The sequence below is a fragment of the Aquarana catesbeiana genome, linkage group LG01, assembly GCF_042186555.1.
Source record: "Aquarana catesbeiana isolate 2022-GZ linkage group LG01, ASM4218655v1, whole genome shotgun sequence".
NCBI classification, from domain to species: Eukaryota; Metazoa; Chordata; class Amphibia; order Anura; family Ranidae; genus Aquarana; species Aquarana catesbeiana.
The window spans coordinates 517,610,114-517,630,678 of NC_133324.1; the positions used below are offsets into that span (position 1 = coordinate 517,610,114).

Below are 20,565 nucleotides of genomic sequence, written 5' to 3' on the forward strand. Positions count from 1 at the left end.
CTCACCTCTCCCCGGCATCACAAGTGTGGCCTGAAGAAGGAGCATGCATGCGTCAAATGCGAAGCCGCATCCCCGGCTCCAGACCTGGAAGTGACGCCATCTCCCGAGCCCCCAGCGCTCCCCAAGCTGACACCAGGCAGCCAGTGTAGGACGCCACCTGCATCAGCCGCCAACTGGACACTAGGGGATGCACACAGAGTCGAACAACCCACAGAAACACTGAGCAGGATCACCATGTGATAAAAAGTGCTGTTTTTAGATTTCTTTGTGAGTACCTACCTGTCTTTGGATTTAATTGTTTCCATACTTCTACACTTAGAGGCATTGTGTCCTTCTCCCCTTTGTGTTTGCAGAGTCTTCTAGCTCCTTTACACTGGCTGCCTCTATGGTCATTGAAGTATGCACTACAGCCCAGAGTGCCGATTTAAAACTTTACATACTGAATGTTTAATGATCTTTTTTACTCTCCTAGAGATCCTGACCCTCCAGCCCCATTCATAGGGGGCACCCCCATGCGAGGCTGCGCACCCTCACAGTGTACATTGGGCTTACTACATCTGTACGCACCAGCTTCCTGATACCCGACCATTCTAAATGGTCAGAACCATACAGTACTAAAGCCGATTGTACCATACCTCAGGCAGCGTGTGCAGGAGCCTGACATCACACGCATGGTCTGATGATCATGAGTGCAATACTTTGTAGGCTACCATTTAAAAAAATAAAAATAATAAATGCACATTTTTTGCTGGCAAAAACATGTGCAATTATTGTTTAAATAAAAGGTGAGCCTAGCCTTTAAGCATTTATACCTTAATCCTCTGCCTCTAGACTAAATGAGCATTTAACCCATGCAGTACGGGGGCCCTACTACAAGGGTGGATTTTAAAAAAAAATTTCCTGGGAATTTTTAAACCTTTATTATGAACGATAATGTCAGAGAAGATACTTGGGTCAGGCAGGAAGATAAATGGGTGGCTTTATGTATACTGTAAGTGTGAAATGCCTCACTGGGGGTACTGCGGTGCACATACTTATTTCTGCACTCTGTAGTTTACTCACTGACTTCTGCACTTTGTATATTACATAAACCATATCTGCACACCCTGTACTTTATCCACTCCTGAATGCTGCACTCTGTACATTATTTTTGCTCCTTACCCTTGCACTTTGTAATTTATCGAACTTTGACCTCTGCACACTATGCTCATGCATAAAACGGGGTGGGGGGCGCACCTTGACATGTTCGCCCTGGGTGCTGGATGACCTTGTCCCGGCACCAGTCAGCATACACCTCATTTGGCGTATCCCCTCATATTTCTGCAATTTTTTAAGTGCTGCAAGTTCTGCTTTAATATTTTTCTTGCAATTACAAGTGTGGATGAGAAGACCTACTAACCTTTAGGCCCCATTCACACCTATGCGAAATTAGATGCAGCTTACACCGCATCCAATTCGCAGGACATTTTAAAATGCATTCATTTGGGGGCGTGGCTTAGCGCATGGAGCTGTAGGACGCACATCGCGGCAGCTCCCGGTCCTGACGATCTCCACGGGGCCCTATCTCCCCTACCATCACCCATCCAGCTACCAAGACTGTCCAGATGGGTAAAGGAAAGCCCAGGGACCACTCGAAGCCCGCCGGTGACCGGACACAGGGCGATTTGGGGAACTTTGTGACCCGTTCCTCCGCGGCCTACCAGAGCCAAAGAGCCTCCAAGATGGCGGCGGCGCATCCGTCTCCGGCCCGCTCATCACATGCAGACGCCGAACAGGTACTGTCCAGAGGCCGCTCAGTCTCCCTCATGGATCTGGAGCCACCACTATACCACCCACACAGCCCCCAAAGCCTCTCCCAGGCCTCCCTATGCTCCGGGGACGGATGGGACATGGAGTCGCAGATGCGATCCATGCATGCCTACCTCCGCTCTTTACCTACTAAAACTGACTTTGAACATTATGTCTCCCGCATGGAGAAGTCATATAGGAAAGAGATTGCTGAGCTCAAGAGGGATCTAGGGACTAGAATGGAGGATGTAGAAAATACCACTGACGGTATGTGCAATACATTACAGTCCCATGAAGAGATCCTTAATACCCACACTAACATACTACAACAGCTCATGTACCACCAGGATGACATCGAAAACCGCAGCAGACGGAACAATATTAGAATCCGTGGCATACCAGAAACTATAGATTACAATGATTTACATGGAGCAGTCACTGCCATATTTAACCAAATCCTGCAGCAACCCAAAGATACCCCTATTGAGCTGGACAGAGTCCACAGAACCTCAGGCCCGTGTAGTTCTGATTCCTCTTTTGTTCGGGACACGCTCTGCAGGGTGCACTTTTATAAGGTTAAAGAGGAGATCATGAAAGCAGCCAGCACACAGGACTCCATTTGGCTGAATGACACCCCAGTAATGCTGCTGCCTGACCTGTCGCGTCAAACTCTGGCCATGCGGCGTGCACTTAAACCGATTACATCTGTCCTCCAGGAAAGAAAGATCAAATATCAATGGCGGTTCCCTTTTCAATTACGGGTTCATCATGAAGGCAAAACGGCCCTTTTCCGCACATTAGGAGATCTACCAAGGTTCCTGAGCACCCTGGAGCTACCCCAGATCTCCCTGCCAGACTGGCCCCTTCCTTCTGCTACTCCGGGACTTCCATTTCACACACAATGGCAGAAAGCGAACAAGAACAAGCGACCCAGAAGCTCCCCTCAGAAGTCTCCAGACGGCTGACTGGTCTCTAGGCCCTGCAGACACCACATCTTTACCCTGCCACCGTGACTATTATATTGTTTTCCCGTTTTTTTTTTTTTCTGATCTCTTCTTTCCTTTTTTTTTTTTTTTTTCTTCCCCTCAAGGAAGGAAAGAATAGGAAAGCGGTGCAGGCCGTCTACCCTTGAACCACTTTTAAGTGGTAAAGAACTCCCTGGACTACCTACCTGTCTACTACACTAACAGTGTTACAGATCCAACACCCCCCCCCCTTTTTTTTCTTTTTTACTTTTTTCGCATCATCATTTTTACAGATGCCTTTTTGTCCCCCCACATTATCCTAGTTGGATGTCCTTTTCAGGATGATCCTTTTAAAATGTTTTCTCTATTAATATCTACTTTTTTTTTTTTTGTGTGTTCCTTTTTATTTTTTCTCTTTTGTGGGGACAAGGCTGGGGCGGATGGGTTCTATAATTATGACTTATCCCCCCCACCCATATAGGAACTCGCTCTTAACTACGATTTAATATGCGAAAGCCTTATAGCAATGCTTACATTTTTTTTTTTTTTTTTGATGTGTTTGGGAGGGAGTGGGGGTATACCCGTTATATGTGACAGGTCGTTACTTATCTGTTCTTACCATGTTACCTTATGATAACAAATTGATGGTTATATAATGTTTTCACCAGCTTTTGCTCCCCCCGTGGACCCCGGGACCGGGAGGCACTCTAGGTGCTCACCACATCCCCCCCCTTAGGACTTGTAGTGCCTGTTTGCGCACTTTATTGATGATAGTTTATAAGCACTTTACAGAAATGTTTCTACATTCAAAAGATTACCTAATGCTGCCACCTAGTGGCTTACTTTTTTACCTATTTCTTTTTCTCACTTTCTCCCTCCCTTTTCCTCTCTCCTCTTCCACCTCTTCTTCTTCCCCTACCTACCCACTTACTTCACTCCCCTATCCTTGGGCTGGATGGACCTCGGCACGGACGCTATTAACATATACTGTTACCTCTCCTCATTCCCACTATGTCTTCACTTGAGCATCTAACTCTATCGTCCTATAATTGTAGAGGCTTCAATACCCCCCGAAAAAAGAAGCCAGGTGTTATACCACTTTCATAAGACTAAAACTAAAATCCTGCTCCTACAAGAAACGAATTTCCGGGGTTCAGAGATTCCATCCCTCAAAAACCCTCACTTTCCCCAATGGTTCCACAGTACGAACCCTCATGCAAAATCCAAAGGGGTTTCTATAGCTTTTCATAAATCATTCCACCCAGAAGTCTTAGATTCCCTGATAGACCCGCTAGGGCGTTATTTATTTCTCAAACTTAAATTTAATTCTTCTGTCTTTACAGTGGCTAATGTCTATGGACCAAACCAGGATCAGGGGAACTTTCTGTCCAAGGTTCTAAACAAATTGCTATCATTTGGGGGTCTTTGTGTCATTTTAGGTGGTGACCTCAACACAACTCTTTCTCCAGCCGTGGACACTTCTTCGGGTAAGTCAGCTATGTCCCACACACATAAAATCCCTTTTAAACTCGGCACAGCTCGTAGACATATGGAGGATACAACATCCCCTAGAGAGAGACTACAGTTGTTACTCAGTAGCTCATAAATCCTATAGCCATATCGATTACTTTCTAATCTCCCAATCATTACTAGACATACCACTCAAGGCCTCCATAGGAAATATCCTTTGGTCGGACCACGCACCCGTACACCTCAACCTAGCCCATCCACCAAAATCCCGCACCCGGTCCTCGTGGCGACTTAATGACAATCTACTGACTGACTCGGTATGTGTTGCAGCAGTTGAAAAAACGATTAGTGACTTCATTACAGATCACCGCCAAGATGATACTAATCCCCTTATTAAATGGGAAGCTCTGAAATGTGTAATTAGAGGGACACTAATCCAGCATGGCTCTCGGCTAAAAAAAGCCAGAATGGCCGATATCTCACGTCTCTTATCTCTGATTAAAACGCTTGAAGTTACACATAAGCGAGACTTAGACCCTGCAACATATACCGACCTATCTAATGCCCGTAGAGACCTGCTCCGTCTACTCGATGCTAATTCCCTTATAGCCAGAGATCAAGGACGCAACCGACATTACACTCTAGCTAACAAATGTGGACAACACCTCGCGAGAGTTCTCCATCCTCGCCCCCCACGCCGACCTATACCACAAATCTGTACATCTGACCAACGAAAAATTAATAACCCCAATGGCATTTCTGACGCATTTAAACAATACTACTCAAACTTATACAATCTCCACACTCCAAACAGGACGACCCCTACTAACGACACACACCTATCCTCCATGTAGGACTACATCTCTGACACAGCTCTACCACATCTAAACCCTGAACAGACAGCTACCATGGACGACCCCCTTACAACAGAGGAATTCACGGTCGCTATTACAAGCCTGAAAAATGGTAAATGCCCAGGCCCCGATGGGTTCTCCCCGAGATTCTATAAATCCTTTGCTCAACATCTGACCTCACTACTAACGAACGCGTTTAACTCTATAGACGATACCCATCTTCCCTCCAGAGACCTCCTAGCAGCTAATATCTCAGTAATACCCAAACCTGGTAAAGACCCCTCTCAATGCAGCAGTTATCGCCCCATTTCACTCCTTAACCTGGATATTAAGCTCTACGCCAAAGTCCTGGCTAACCGCCTATCTCCTATTCTACCTTCACTAATACATAAAGACCAGGTGGGATTTGTCCCTGGCCGAGAAGCTAGGGACAATACCACAAAAACCATTCACCTTATTTCCTATATCCGAAAACACAACCTAAAAGCTTGCCTGCTCTCGTTTGATGCCGAGAAGGCCTTTGACCGGGTCAATTGGGACTTTTTACGCCTCTCTTTGCAACAGATTGGCCTTGGCTCCACTTTTGTCTCTAGGGTCATGGCCCTATACTCACGTCCCTCAGCGTCAGTTCTGGTCAATGGTTCCTCCTCCGCTTCATTCCAGATTTCAAACGGGACACGACAGGGATGCCCCCTGTCTCCCCTTCTTTTTGTTTTAGTGATCGAACACCTGGCCCAGGCCATTAGGCAAAACACATCTATAGTAGGAATTCAGACACCCTCATCTCAACATAAACTCTCGCTTTACGCAGATGATTTACTAGTCTACATACAGCAACCTCATACTACCCTGCCCTCCTTGATGTACGAATTTCCTAGATTTGGACAGTTTAGCAACTTCAAACTGAACATGTCTAAGACTGAGGCCTTAAACATATCATTACCCAGTACCACCCTTACCCAACTACAGACTAATTTTCCCTTCCAATGGGGTTCCAGGGGCATCTCTTATCTAGGGATCACGATTCCTGCCAATCTCTCTGATCTCTATGCTTTAAATTATACACCCCTTCTAACCCGGATTAGGAAGGAATTAGATTCATGGAACCCCTCCACATTACCTTGGTTTGGGCGCATTAATACATTGAAAATGGACACCCTACCAAAATTACTATATTTATTTCAAACCGTTCCTATTCTGGTCCCTAAACAATTTTTCACGTCTCTTCGTTCTATGTCCATAAGATTCATATGGCAAAGTGGCATGTCCCGCATTCGTCACAACTTACTCACATATCCCAAAATACAAGGCGGAGTGGGCCTACCTGACTATGAGCTGTACCATAGAGCTGCACTGTTATCCCGGGTCCTAGAATGGTTCCCTCGCCCTTTCCCCAAAGCATCCACCATGGTGGAACAGGATCTAGCCACTTTAGATCTCAGGGCCTTGCTTTGGGGATACGGACGACATTTACATTTACTCTCCTCTACTTCCCCACTGACGATTGCAGCTTTACATTATTGGTACAAGAAAGGCATACAGACTCTCCTATCTTCAGACCCTTCGCCACTCACTTGCCTATTTGACCACCCCGCACTCCCTCAGGATAAAGGCTCTACCACAATCGGCCCATATTCCCGCTCTATGTGGCCCGTAGCGAGATCATTTGTAAACCCTACCTCTGGTGCACCCATCCTCCCAAATACACAAGGTAATTGGCTCACAGCCCTCTGTATATCCTCCTATTGCTCCGACCTGTTCTCCACATCTAAAATCCACAGACCCTTAACGGAATTCGAACAACTGTGTTCCCTCGCGGAAACCCCCAGACACTTTCCACCTTATACACGATACAAATTACACTACTACATAACCGACCCCCTTCATACACCAAGAAGTGGGCCACGGAGCTGGGAAGGGAACTTCATTCAGAGGATTGGCAAAAATCATATTACTTTACGCATAAATCCTCAATCTCCTGTTATACACAGGAAAAAAATTTTAAGCTTCTTTCCCGATGGTACAAGGTCCCCCAATCCCTCAACAAAATTTTCCCTTCGGTCCCATCCTCCTGTTGGAGGTGTGGCTCAGAAGACGGAAGCTACCTACATATATGGTGGGACTGCTCATCTATTCAACCACTTTGGTCCCAGGTTTTCTCCATTTACAGTAGTCTCTATGATCAACCCCTACCACCCTCCCCAGAAATTGCATTACTGTCCATGCTTCCTGGTTCCATCACCTCACAGAAACGCCCTTCTACGCTTTTTTTTTTAAATCGGCTGCCAGGCAGATCATACCCTTATTTTGGAAAACCCCCGCTAGACCCCCACTTACTTTGTGGGTGTAGACAATGAATGACATTATGCGCATGGAGGAGAGGTTGGCCTTGGATAACGATACTTTTGATAAATTCAAAACTCTATGGCTTATCTGAATTGAATACTCAACGTCAGACACCTTGAAAACTTTATTGACCACTCAAGATTAGACACAATTGTTCATCTTTAATACTCCTTGCATATGTTGCCGTGCCGAGGTCTGCTCCACGCCCCTTCCCTTCCCCTGTGTCCTATCCCTCTTTTCCTTTTTCCTTCCGCTTTTCTTTTCTTTCTCCTTGCTTTTCTGAACTCTAATATGACCTCATAGTCAGTGATTACAGTCTCTCCTAGACTAATTTATAGGTCTTTATAGACAGTTCATTACTATATCATATTGCTGGTTGATGATAGTCCCCTTTCACGCAAGATTTAACCAAACATTGTACACTGGACTAAGAAATACTCAATGATGTCTTTGTCATCAATAACTGACTACTAATAGTTGTGTATAAATATTCTTTGATATTGTTAATAAAAATATATTTGACACTAAAATGCATTCATTTGAATGCATCTGGTTCACATATGGGCGTTGCATTCGCACTGCGTATTGCCCAAAAAACGTGTGCGTTTTCTGGGCATTGCGGTGCGAATTACAAGCACATTATCTTCTATGGGAACGCATCTGATTCGCAGATGCATTCTGTTCTGAACACAAATTCTCTCCTCCTCACTAAAACTCAATCCCCCCCCCTCCCTGCTCACTGATCCGCAGCTGCAACGGAGAGGAACAGCTGTTTTTTCTCTTTGCAGAGAAAACGGAGCTGGAATTCGCACCGCATATGTGTGAACCCAGCCTTAGTGAAGGAATAGGACTGAAACTATATTAGTCGAGTAATGGTTAAAGAGGGACAAAAGGCTTTTGTCAGGCTTTCAAACACTTTCATGAACACTTGCAGTATAGGTAATTTAGTTTGTCTAGCCACCTAAGTATATGTTTGTGTAACCATTATAACTAGATCTTAACATACTCTAGAAAAAAAAAAATGGAACTGTAAAATTGACAACAAAAGAAGATACCGAAGGGGCTCAGGGTAAAGAATGGTTACCTGGTTGGGAAGGCTGGCCAGCAGATACAACACAAAGTCACCAATCCACTGAATAAGTTGCTGTAGTGACTGAAGAGTGGGCATGTCCAAAACAAACTCCTCTGTTTTCAGGTTGATCATCACTTTGTCTATATCTAAAAGAAAAATTCTGGATTACAGGGAATACCAAAGCACAGCAAAAACATATTTCTATTTGTACATTTTTGCATTAGATGTACCTGTATCAGGGTACTTATTGCAGATCTCAGTAAGCCTGTCTCCTGGGCTTTTGTCAGGGGTGTTAAGAAAGTGGGGTCGCAGCAAAGACTTCAGAGTGCAGCTGACTGAAATAAGGAACAACTTGGCATGATAGTCACAGACTCGAGTGATGGTGCTGGGTGACAGTTTACAAAGTGATGCTTTCATAGCCAAGATCCGGGTGGAAAGGACCTAAATCATCATTAACAAGGTTATATTTCATATGCTAAACACACTTGCTTTAAATGATGTTGTGCTCATTTTTATGTACCCAACCAGATCTCACCTGCTGCAGCGCTGCATTTTGTTTGGTATACTCCTCATGTAGTTTCTCTACTAAATTGTGTACCATGTTAGGCTGTACATGTAGCAGGATATCCCACCAGTCGTACCCAGTCACCATGCAGTACTCCAACAAGAACAGGAGATGACGAAGTGAAGTAGTCATATCAAGTGCGTGACCCATTGATGGGGAGACTCTGAGCATGCTGAGCTGTTAAGGCAGAGAATTGAAATGACTAATAAATAAGTATATTCTCATTTTACTACAGCATCTAACTGTACACATTTTCACAAACTTGTTAGACATCCTTATAGTAGGTTTATTTTAATCAATTATTTTGCACTAACATTTGCCTATGGTGCCTTACAACACAAACAACTAACATCAGTCCTGATCCACAAAAAGGAACATACACACATTCCCCACTTAAGGTTCAGACTTGAATGACTTAGCCTACCACTGTGTTTTTTTGGGGTGGGAAGAAATTAAATCATCTGGAAGAAACCCATACAAAACATGGGAGTATATACACAGTATCTCACAAAAGTGAGTACACCCCTCACAGTTTTGTAAATATTTTATTATATCTTTTCATGTGACAACACTGAAGAAATGGCACTTTGCTACAATATAAAGAAGTGAGTGTACAGCTTGTATAACAGTGTAAAATTAGTTGTCCCCTCAAAATATCTCACTTTTGTAAGACACTGTAGATACTCCATTTAGTCCTATTTACACAGCAAGTGACTTTTACAGCAATAAGTAGAGACTGCAGGATGGAACATAGAAAGGATATACAGTAGTTGCAGTATATTTCTATCTCTTAATTAGACCTGCACAATTTTGGCTAAAATGAGAATCATAATTTTTTTGCTCAGAATAAAGATCATGATTCTTGCGGCATAACATCATCTTTCACATTATACAAAAAAAAAAAATTGGACTAACTTTACTGTTTATTTTTTTAATTCATTAAAGTGTATTTAAAAAAAAAAAAAAAATATTGCGTTTGAAAGACTGCTGCGCAAATACAGTGTGACATAAAATATTGCAACCACCACCATTTTATTCTCTAGGGCCTCTGCTAGAACATTTATATAATGCTTTGGGATTCTGATTAATTTTCTAGCAATAAATGTTGATTTTAACTTGTAAGCAGCAAGTGTCAGAAAAAAGGTTTAGTGTTTAATAGGTTAAACTTCCCTCACCTACACACAGAATTTAATTCCTTTGATCTAAGAAGAAAAGTTACTTTGTTTACTTATCCTAGATGTTGTGATAAAACTTGGCAGGCTGCCTGGATTTTTTTTTTTTCAGCTGTGTGAACTCTCTGCACTTGTTAGAAAAAAATGGTGACATGCTGTTTTGAAGGTTGGGAAGGGAAAAGAATCGCAATTTCGATTCTTAATGATTAATGTTGCAGCTCTACACTCAATCTGTACAATCACAAATATTCAAGGGAATGTCACCAGTACTCCTCATTGGGAGAATAAATCTAAACTTACATGTGACGCACATATGTGCTCACCGACAAAGGCTACAATGTTTAAGTGACAACAACTGAAAAAATTCTTATATATGTGAATGCTTTTATTTCTATAAATGCTAATACAGGGACAGAAGTCAATAAAATACAGTCTAAAAATGTCTTAACCTTGCCCTGGGTGTCTAATCCAACTAATGCCAATGAGGTCCAGGACATCTGCAGGGCCTTGAAGTGAACACATGGGGTAGGTGAACGCTGACGTTTTAAACTGGGCTCCTCAGAGGAACGCATGGATGAACCAAATAAGACAGCCATTGTCTGCAGTGATAATCTGTGCACAATGTGAACATTACCATCGTGGAACGCCAGTGCTAGACCTGAAAAAAAAAAAAAAAAAAAAAAAATTTAACAAATTCTGATCACTAAACAACATATACTTTCATTTTTGGCCATACACTTCAACTAGCCTGCTCTGGTAACAAAGATACAGAATAATAAATGTATCATACCTAACCCAGGATAAAATTTTGTCTCATTTGCCACTTTGATGTCCGTATTGGTAAGGGAAATTGGCAGTTTGGGTAGAGCTACAGCAGACACACGCTCAAGTTCATTAGTTGCTGACAATATGCGCCACTTCAGTATCATTGGCTGTTTATCACTCACTGAAAAAAAAAAAAAGGCTCAATTAGCAATGTATTTATTTATATAACACAGTTGATATATTCCACAAACGGTTAGAAAGAACCAAGCCATCCACACGAGCACTTGGCCCTTAATTAACTTACAATATGATACTCTTAGCAGAGTCAAACAGGCAGACTCAAACAGAAGGAAAAAAAAAAGTCGAATGTAAATCTAAAGGAAATTGAATAAGAAAATTGTATAATGTATGACCAGCCTTAAATGTTCCTGTTTAAAGTAGGTTTAGCTTCAAATCAGATGCCGACACAAAAAAAAAAAAAAAAATCTATTTTTCTGAGCACAGCTAAACTGACTGCACCTTAATTGAAAGTAAACGCTCTGTGTGAATAGTACCATTGAAAAAATGTATGCATTCATATGCACTTAGAAATCTCCTATAAATGCATATAAAACAGTTTCATTACCTGTCAATCCTGTTAGGAGACCCATTATTTATCACCTTCTTTGACACACCAAGCTGTCCAGAAATAATAGCAGTCACATTTGGGGCAAACTTTATAACAATAACACTGCAGCAAATTCCTTTAAGCCAGCTATTTATTCGTAATACCTTTTTCCAAAAGAAAAAACAAAACAAAAACAAACACACAACAAAAGAAAACCCCCCACACATCGGGGTTGATTTACTAAAACTGGAGAGTGCAAAATCTGGTGCAGCTGTGCATGGTAGCCAATCAGCTTAACTTCAGCTTGTTCAATTAAGCTTTGAAAAAAAATTGAAAAAAACCTGGAAGCTGATTGGTTTTCTATGCAGAGCTGCACCAGATTTTACACTCTCCAGTTTTAGTAAATCAACTAAATAAACCCCATTACTGCCTAAAAGTGTTATCTAGAGTCAGGCTTTAATTTGTTTATCTTTTGCGCGTGGAAGACAATGTTCACGGCACAGGGCCCTGAAGGAATGGCACAGGAGGCTGTTCCCTCAGTGCGCATGCGCAAAGTGATGTCACTGGTTGCATGTACACTAAATATCTCCTGAATGGTGCATGTTTAGGAGATATTTACACTACCTATAAGTATGTGTTATTATAGGCTTACCAATAGGTAAAATTTAACGTTGGAAGTGTACTTCCACTTTAACCGCTTGACGCCCGTTATATGACGGCCAGGCGGCATGGCTCTTGTTCTGGGCGGGCGTCATATGACGTCCGTCCATTTAAACAGGGAATGTGCGCACATCCCTGTTCCTTCGGTGGCGGCGTGTCACGGAGACAACGCTCGCCACCGAGGGGGGTGAACAGCCATTGGGCATGGCTGTTTTCCACATGATCGGCCGTGATGAAGTCATGGATGATCACAGATGGTACTGCCCCTCTTTGCACAGCGCATGATCGAGAGCACGCTGCTCGTTGGTGGCAGCGCGTTCCTGGGAACACTGCTTGTCACCGACGCTGGTAAACAGCCATTGGCCGGCGGCTGTTTACCACGTGATCGGCCGTGATCCTTTCACAGCCGATCACTAAATGTAAATACAGAGCGGTAACGAGATGTTACCGGGTTTCCCTCCTCACACACCAATCGTATGTGAGAAGGAGATTGTGGTAACATCTCGTTACCGCTTACAGTGTACACCAATCACACTGATTTCCGCCCCCCCCCCCCCAATAAAGAGGACCTGTCACCACCCATCAAAGTACCTGTCACAGTTCATCTGAGTACCCGAGTACCTGTCACAGTCCATTGAGCATCCGAGTACCTTTCACAGTCCATATGAGTACCAGAGTACCCGAGTACCTGTCACAGTCCATCAGAGTACCCGAGTACCTGTCTGCAGCTCATCAAGTTACCCGAGTACCTGACTCCTGCCCATCAGAGTACCCGAGTGCCTATCTGCAGCCCATGCCTCATAGAATATACGTTGGGGTGTTTGCTTTCCAAAATGGGGTCATTTTGTGGGTAATTACATTGTTCTGGTGCTCAAGGACCTTCAAAAAAAGTGTGATAGGTAAGAATGAAATGAGATGTGTAATTTATGCTCCTAGAACGCCTGAAGGTACTTCAATGTTGGTCTTCTGTATGTGGCCAGGCTGTGTAAAAGTCTCATGTGGTATGGCCATACTCGGGAAGAGTAGCAGAATGTATTTTGGGGTGTAATTTGTTGTATGCATATGCTGTGTGTGAGAAATAACCTGATAATATGACAATTTTGTAAAAAAAAAAAAAAAATCTATATTTTGCAAAGAATTGTGTGAAAAAAATTACAACTTAAAACAACTCACCATGCTACTTACTTAATACATTGGAATGTCTACTTTCTAAAAAGGGGTCATTTGGGCGGTATTTGTACTTCCCTGACTTGTTAGTGTCTCAAGAAATGAGATTCACCTGATGTACTGAAGGCCTGATCAGATGTGATCAATTTTCAGGGATTGGCACCATAGTTTGTAGACTCTATAACTTTCACAAAGACCAAATAATATACACTAATTTGGGTTATTTTTACCAAAGATATGTAGCAGTAAAGAAAAATTACTAACAAAATTTTATGACAGAAACAAAGAAAAAAGGTATTTTTTTCACAAAATTTACGGTCTTTTTTCATTTATAGCACAAAAAAAAATTAAATAAAAACCACTAGTGATTAAATACCACCAAAAGAAAGCTCTATTTGTGTGACGCAAATTTCATATGGGTACAGTGTTGCATGACTGAGTAATTGTCATTCAAACTGTGAGAGTGCTGAAAGCTGAAAATTGGTCTGGGCAGGAAGGGGGTGTAAAAGCACCGTACTGAGGTGGTTAATGTCCATTCAAAAGTCTACCTAATGCCAGGTACACAAAGGGAAGTTTTTTTTGTTCATCCCAGTGGACTGCATGAAAAAAAAAAGGAAAAACTAGCAGATTGCTGTACTAACACATGCGATGTTAGCACAGTGATCTCCGCTGAGCTATTGTGTCAAGGAAGCCATTGGCAGCAAGCGCTGATTGGATGCTGGTTTTCCAGCATGCCCGTTCGATAAAAGCCAGTATTTGACCAGCTTCTGTCAGACAGGCTGCTGTACACACGGGCCGAATGTCGGCCGATGTCTGTTGAATCAATCGATATTTGGCCCGTGTGTACCAGCCTTAAGACTCTCCTGTCCACAGAGTGACAGCACAGCTGTGCGATTTCACTACATAAGTGTTGTCACCCTAATAAAGGAAGAGTAAACATAACAGACTTACTGGCAGGGGCAACAGATAAAACTATGCTACATGGGAGCAAAAAAAAAAAAAAAAAAAAAAAAAACCCCAAAACAAGCAAAAAAAAAATGTTGTGCTAACAAAAGACAAAAATACTAGTTCTAGTAACAGACTCAATCACATTTATTATTTTGTCCATAATTTTATTTTAAAGGTAATTAGATGTATGCAACAGTACAAAACAGCTTAACTATTTAACTATCTGTTGAAAGAGGAGCTGAACTTTGGAAGATGAGCCTAAAAAAAGGCAGGCAGAGAACAAAGGATTAGTCACCAGTATTGCCTGTGGTCTCCCTACAGCCGATATTTTCTCCATGACTGACATACAATGCTTTGCCCTGCACTGTGTGTGTGCAGGCGCCCATATTGGTATATGCAGGGATTTGTTTCATCATGTCAAAGCCTACAGTAAGGAGAACAGTGAACAGCACATGTGTGACATTACTAAATCTCACTCTGAGATTAGCAGTCTGAGGCAGCAATAACAAATCTCATACCCACAGATTTACAACTATGGGGCAGTAGGCACAATTAACATTTGTAAATTAACCCCCTGAAAAAGGCCTCCAGTTTATGGGAACCCTTGCTAAAAAAACAATTTTATGAGAGTCAGTGGGGAAAATCCACCTTACATTATTGTACGGTAGGAAGAATGCCCCTTACATTGGTGGTCTTTAGAAAGAATGCCCCCCTTATAGTTCTGGTTAGCATGCCACCCTTGAAGACAGCCAAGAGATCATTAGTGTCATGCTGCTAGTTCTTTCATGTGGTGTTGGCCCCAAAACTATGCAGACACTATTAGATGGGAAATCAGTCAAGTCAAACCCCAAGGTAACCTTTGTAGCCTCTGAAGTAACCCCATGGTTCCACAGAGCCAACATTACTTGGCCAAACCAGCAGCCTGGCCCGATTATTTTTTTAGCATTCTATAAGGAGTGGCATTCTGACCACCACTGTAGTGCTGCATTCTTTTTACTAATCACCAACCTAAGGACCACTTTCCCTATTAGTTGGTTTTAGTAAGAATTCTTCAAGACGTGAATATTTTAGGGTTTTCTCTGGGGTAAAAAAAGAATAAGAAAGGCTGATCTAAACACTGATTGCGTGGCAACACATACAGTCCCAATTAACAGGCACTCTGATAAAATGAGGCCAATTTGGCAAAGTGAATTTGGGCAACTAGACGTCATGCAGCATAAAATTTGAAAATGTACCAACCTGATAAAGAAATGGGTTGGAGCAGTAGTCAACTTACAAGATAAAAAGGGGCCTCAAATGTGTTTCCCAGACATCAAAGGACCACATAATATTTAGTGCATGAAATGTTACAGAAAACCATTAGAGATTGCAGAAATGCTACAGTAGATTGTCAGGGATTGTATACATGCTAAAGGCAAATGGTCAGAGATTACAGGCAGGTGACAGGAGTGGTTAGAGACCAAGGGCAAGAGATAATTAGAAACTGGGGATATGTTACATCAGGCTGGCATTACAAAGTAATTTGTGCTCCCTATAAAAATTTTGGCAGCACATTGTGCATTGCTCTTAACATTAACCACCATAAAAAAGTAAGAAAAACGTACATCAAAAAAGAAAAGGGAATGAATAGCAAAGAAAGTGTGAAACCAAACCCTTTAATTAGTGAAGGGGAGTCTAATAAATATATTCCATCACTCGGGCTGAGTGAGCACCTAGGCAGGAAAACTGACTACTGGGGTCCAAGAGAAAGCCACCAGAGAGAAGAACCAAAGAGAAACATTTGACCTTTGTTCTGTAGTTTGGGAAGTTACAATGAGGGCAGGCAGAGGCTGAACCTGTAGACGAGTAGTCCCAATCTAGAGGCTATAATAATGCTACTTTACCTCCAGGAGAAAGTTGCTGAAAGATGTTATTGAGGGGGAGTCCTTCCTTACGCAAGGACCAGCACTCTGCTACACTGGAACACTGATTAGAGGCACATAGGAGAACCTAATTAATGAAAGGAAATAATTTAGTTAGCTACAAGTTAATATACACGTGTTATCAGATAAGAAAAGAAAGAAAAAAAAAAAAAAAACACACACAAACACACACACACACACACACACACACACACACACACACACACACACACACACACACACACACACACCACCTTCCAGGACAGCACACCTGAGAGATGAGGGGCTCCTCCCTACAGGAGAAACAATCAATTGACAGCTTGTTATAAGTCCCCACCCTCCCCCTTGCTCCTCAGTTTGTAATAAAGTACTCCTGAAACCGGTTCACAAGGGCAATCATTCCTCCTAGGTACTCACCACCTAGTGTTCAACAATTTTCCCTTCTCCAATGGGCGGGAAGTAGGCCTGCCATCCTGGAAGGTTCGTAGAAATACCGTTACCGGTAAGTCTAACGCAGGTTTTCTCCTATCACCTTCCACGACAGCACACCTGAGAGGATAATAAAGTAACCACAGGCCTACCTTAGGGTGGGACCCCTGCCTGCAAGGCCTTTCTGCCAAATGCCAGGTTTTGAACTGAGTTTTACCTCCACTCCATAGTGCACGATGAAGGTATCCTAGCTGGATCACGTAACTGATCTGCAGACCTGCTCCACCGATGTCCCTGCCTTCTCTTTGGATGCAGGATCTAGGTGGAATGGGCTCTTAAAGATGGAATCTGAAAGCCTGTGAATTTAAGTTAGAAGGAGCTGCTGCTTAGCACCACTAAAAAGACTAATCAGAGACTTGTTCTGTGAAACAAGGAACTACTTTGGTCAACAAAGAGGATCTGGTTTTAAAACACTAGTCTTTTCAGGAGAATGATTTAGAAAAGGCTCCCTGACAAACAATCCTTGCAGGTCCCCTTTTATTTATTTGCCATAGCCACGGTCAAAAGGAATAACCCACTTAAGGATAATAGATTAAGGGAAGCTTATTCCCTGGGCTCAGAGGACTGGACAGGTATGTACCTAAGCATACCCAACTTCTGGTTTTCCTCCCATCTGAATGCTGACACGTCAGATGTGAAGGTATTCTATATAACCAGGCTCCTTATACCCCTGCAGGTAGATGCGTTAAAATTAAGCAGAAATTAGCCTGGTAAGAACTGATAGTAGCTATTCCATAAATATTAGGTGTCTGAGACCATAATCCACTCCAAACACTAATGGGTGCCTCTTGGTACCAATGAGTGTTAAATTAAGCAGATCCCTAATACAGGGGATTAAGTCTATAGTATGAGTAGAAGATGAATATTGGCTAGCTACATTCAGTTCATCCAAGGGGGTGACATGAAGGACACCTGCCGAGTCGTAAACCTATCGGGTTGGGTAAACAGGTCCTATAACCCTACTGGGTTCAAGCCTAGGGAATGCCTCTGGCATGCCTGAATGTAAGGGACTGAATTTGTTTTGCAGTCAGAACTCCTGTTCCTTCCACGTGCATGGAAAATAAGGTCTGAAATAAAAAAGTGACAAACATAATTAATATCACAGATATACAGGCCATATATTTTGCATTTCTGAAGTGCAGAAGTGCAGCAAGCTCAAGCTTTATAAGGAATACAAGACAGGAAGACACACCCAGCCTTCACTGTCACATTTTCTGATGTACAGTCACCTGTAGAACAGAGAAGACACAAACAAAACCTAAAATGTGTATTTCTAATGCGTATTAAGATACCATCATATAACCTAAGCAAAGAGAAAGGACACAAACTTCAAATGTGTGCTTCTGATGCTCAACAAGTTATGGTCATACGTCCAACAGAAAGGACACTAACAAAACGTCAATGTTGTGTTTTTCTGAGCAACCAATATTAAAAACCGAAGACACAGACACCTTTCACTGCTGTGTTTTTCTGATGTACAGCAAAATAAGGTAATAGATGTAAGACAGAAGGACAAGTACCACTTCAGTGTTGTGTATTCCTGTTACCGAACGCAGTACTGTCACATAACCAGCAGAAATTATACTAACGCATGTTGTGCATTTCTGATGATCAAGAAAGTGCAGTCGTATAGCCAGTATGACAACAGAAAAGACATGCGACCTACAGTGTTGTGTATTGCTGGACCAGGTACAGTCATATAACCGGCAGAGAGTGTCACTAACACACTTCAACATTTCTGATTAACAGCATACAGTCATATAACCAACAGAAATGCTGCTATCAATAACTCAATGTCGTGCATTAGCAACAGTGTACAGTTATACAAACAGAAGTATCACTAACAATTCAATGTTGTGCGTTTCTGATAAGCAACATTGTACAGTCACATAACCCACAGAAATATCACTAATAATTCAATGTTGTGAGCGATAAGATAGTTATATAACAGAAAAGACACAAAAACAAACTTCCAATGCTGTGTATTTCTGATGCTCAACCAGGCACAAACAGAAAAAAGGGCACAGACAACTTATTGTGAATTTCTGATGAGCAGTAAACCAACCAGAAAAGACAAACTTCCACGTTGTGCGTTCCTGATGTGCGGTCAGACAAGCATAATCTATCCTAGGCATAGCCTGAACTCCAGATACTAACCCTTCCCCCACCAGTCAAGGAAAAGGGTAGTTCCAAATAATGGAAGTGTGAGGTGTGTGACTATACCACAATAGTGGTAGTCGTTACCCTACTACTGCATAATTATGAGTCGATGTAGTTAGCCCACACACAGCGAGTCCAAGCCTCCCAAGCATCTAAGGTCTTAAGGAAAAGGTGATCACATTCTTAGCCTGGAGGCAATCAGACACCTGTAAGGCTTCACACTAAATACAGGCTAGTCTATGTAGCTCTAGCATAGATGTTTGCACCAGGAACCCATCAATTAAGGTTGCAGGATAGCATTTTATGCTTCTTGTTCAGCCCACAGGTGGGCTGTAGCCAAACCACAAGAGGTCTTGATTAACTCGTACACACCAATAGATATACATAATATATACACATAGATATACATAATCACACACATAGGTTGGACTTGATGGACTTGTCTTTTTTCAACCTCACCTACTATATAGCAGCAGTGTAAGGAGGAAATAATAGGTTGGTCTTGTTGAGATGTTACACATAATAAGCAACCTCCACAAATATAATAGGTTCACAAGGGTACCCCATACGGTGCCTCCCCACCCTAAGGGTAAAAATTAGGGGGCAGGCCTTTAAGAGCAAAAAAACCTCTAAATGAACCATCTTGGAGCTACCTGCCAGATTCATAGCAGCTGGCCTAAGATTTAGATTACCTGGTGTGCATTTGCTTTGCTGCTGCTAAGCTCCTGTTGTCTTTTTCCACAGCCACAGGGCTTGCTTTCCCAACCTCTGGGTCACACAGGAGGAGAATAGCAGCCAAAATCGCCGCCTTCCAAGTTGGGACTTGGAAGCTGCAAATATAGGCTGTGTGTCTCACACTGCACCAGCAGACACACATCTCTCTTGGGATCCATACTTTTTCAAAGGGAAGGGGGAAAAGCCAGGGGTGGCTAGCAGACAGACTTGCTCTTATGTTGTCCCCTTAGGGTTTTTGAGCTCCCCTCAGGGAAGGCACTTACCAAGCCCCCACTTGCGCTTGCCTGCAGCCACTGGCGATGCCTTACCCTCCATCAGGGGTTGTTTAGGCAGTCACTCACTCCGCTGCACCATTTGCTCACCCACTAGCGATCTGGTGCTTCTTTGAGCTCTCTCTTCAGCTGCCATGCGGGTCGGTGTCTCCTCCAGCGACCGCAGCCGCCCTTCCCTTTGCGGCCCACCCTACCAGAGACTGGCAATCAGGCTCACCTGCAGGAGGAGGAAGATAGGAGACAGAAATTGCTGAGCGGTGTGTAGCATTTTGGGGTGACCTGCGAGAGAGCTGGAGGGTCCAGCTCTAGCAGGTTAGTTCAGCCCCCCGGCCTCCCTATGCCTGCCTCACAGGGGAACCATCCGACCATCCCTGGTCATCTGGTAAAGAAAATAACATGCTGCTTTGTTCGGGAGAAACACAATCAATACTGAGGAGCAAGGGGAAGGGTGGGGACTTATAACAAGCTGTCAATTGATTGTTTCCTGTAGGAAGGAGCTCCTCATCTCTCAGGTGTGTGGCGTCCTGGAAGATTATAGGAGTAAACTTTACCTATATAAAGAGCATTTATACACTCGCAGACCCTTTACTGCCATCGACAGCTCACATAGCTGGACTTGCACTGACAAA

The 20,565-nt window shown here is 42.9% G+C and overlaps 1 protein-coding gene across 1 annotated transcript in view; it reads right to left on the bottom strand.

Annotated features, from left to right (window-relative positions):
* The window catches only part of MED16 (mediator complex subunit 16), a 37,858-nt gene that overhangs the window by 10,537 nt on the left and 6,756 nt on the right, over positions 1-20,565 (bottom strand). Inside the window, exons 5-10 of the mRNA XM_073594055.1 lie at positions 16,263-16,368; positions 11,023-11,178; positions 10,682-10,890; positions 9,031-9,237; positions 8,726-8,936; positions 8,508-8,641 (exon numbers count right to left, since the gene is read on the bottom strand). Of these exons, the coding sequence (XP_073450156.1) occupies positions 8,508-8,641; positions 8,726-8,936; positions 9,031-9,237; positions 10,682-10,890; positions 11,023-11,178; positions 16,263-16,368 (1,023 nt within the window). The remainder of the gene's footprint in view (positions 1-8,507; positions 8,642-8,725; positions 8,937-9,030; positions 9,238-10,681; positions 10,891-11,022; positions 11,179-16,262; positions 16,369-20,565) is intronic.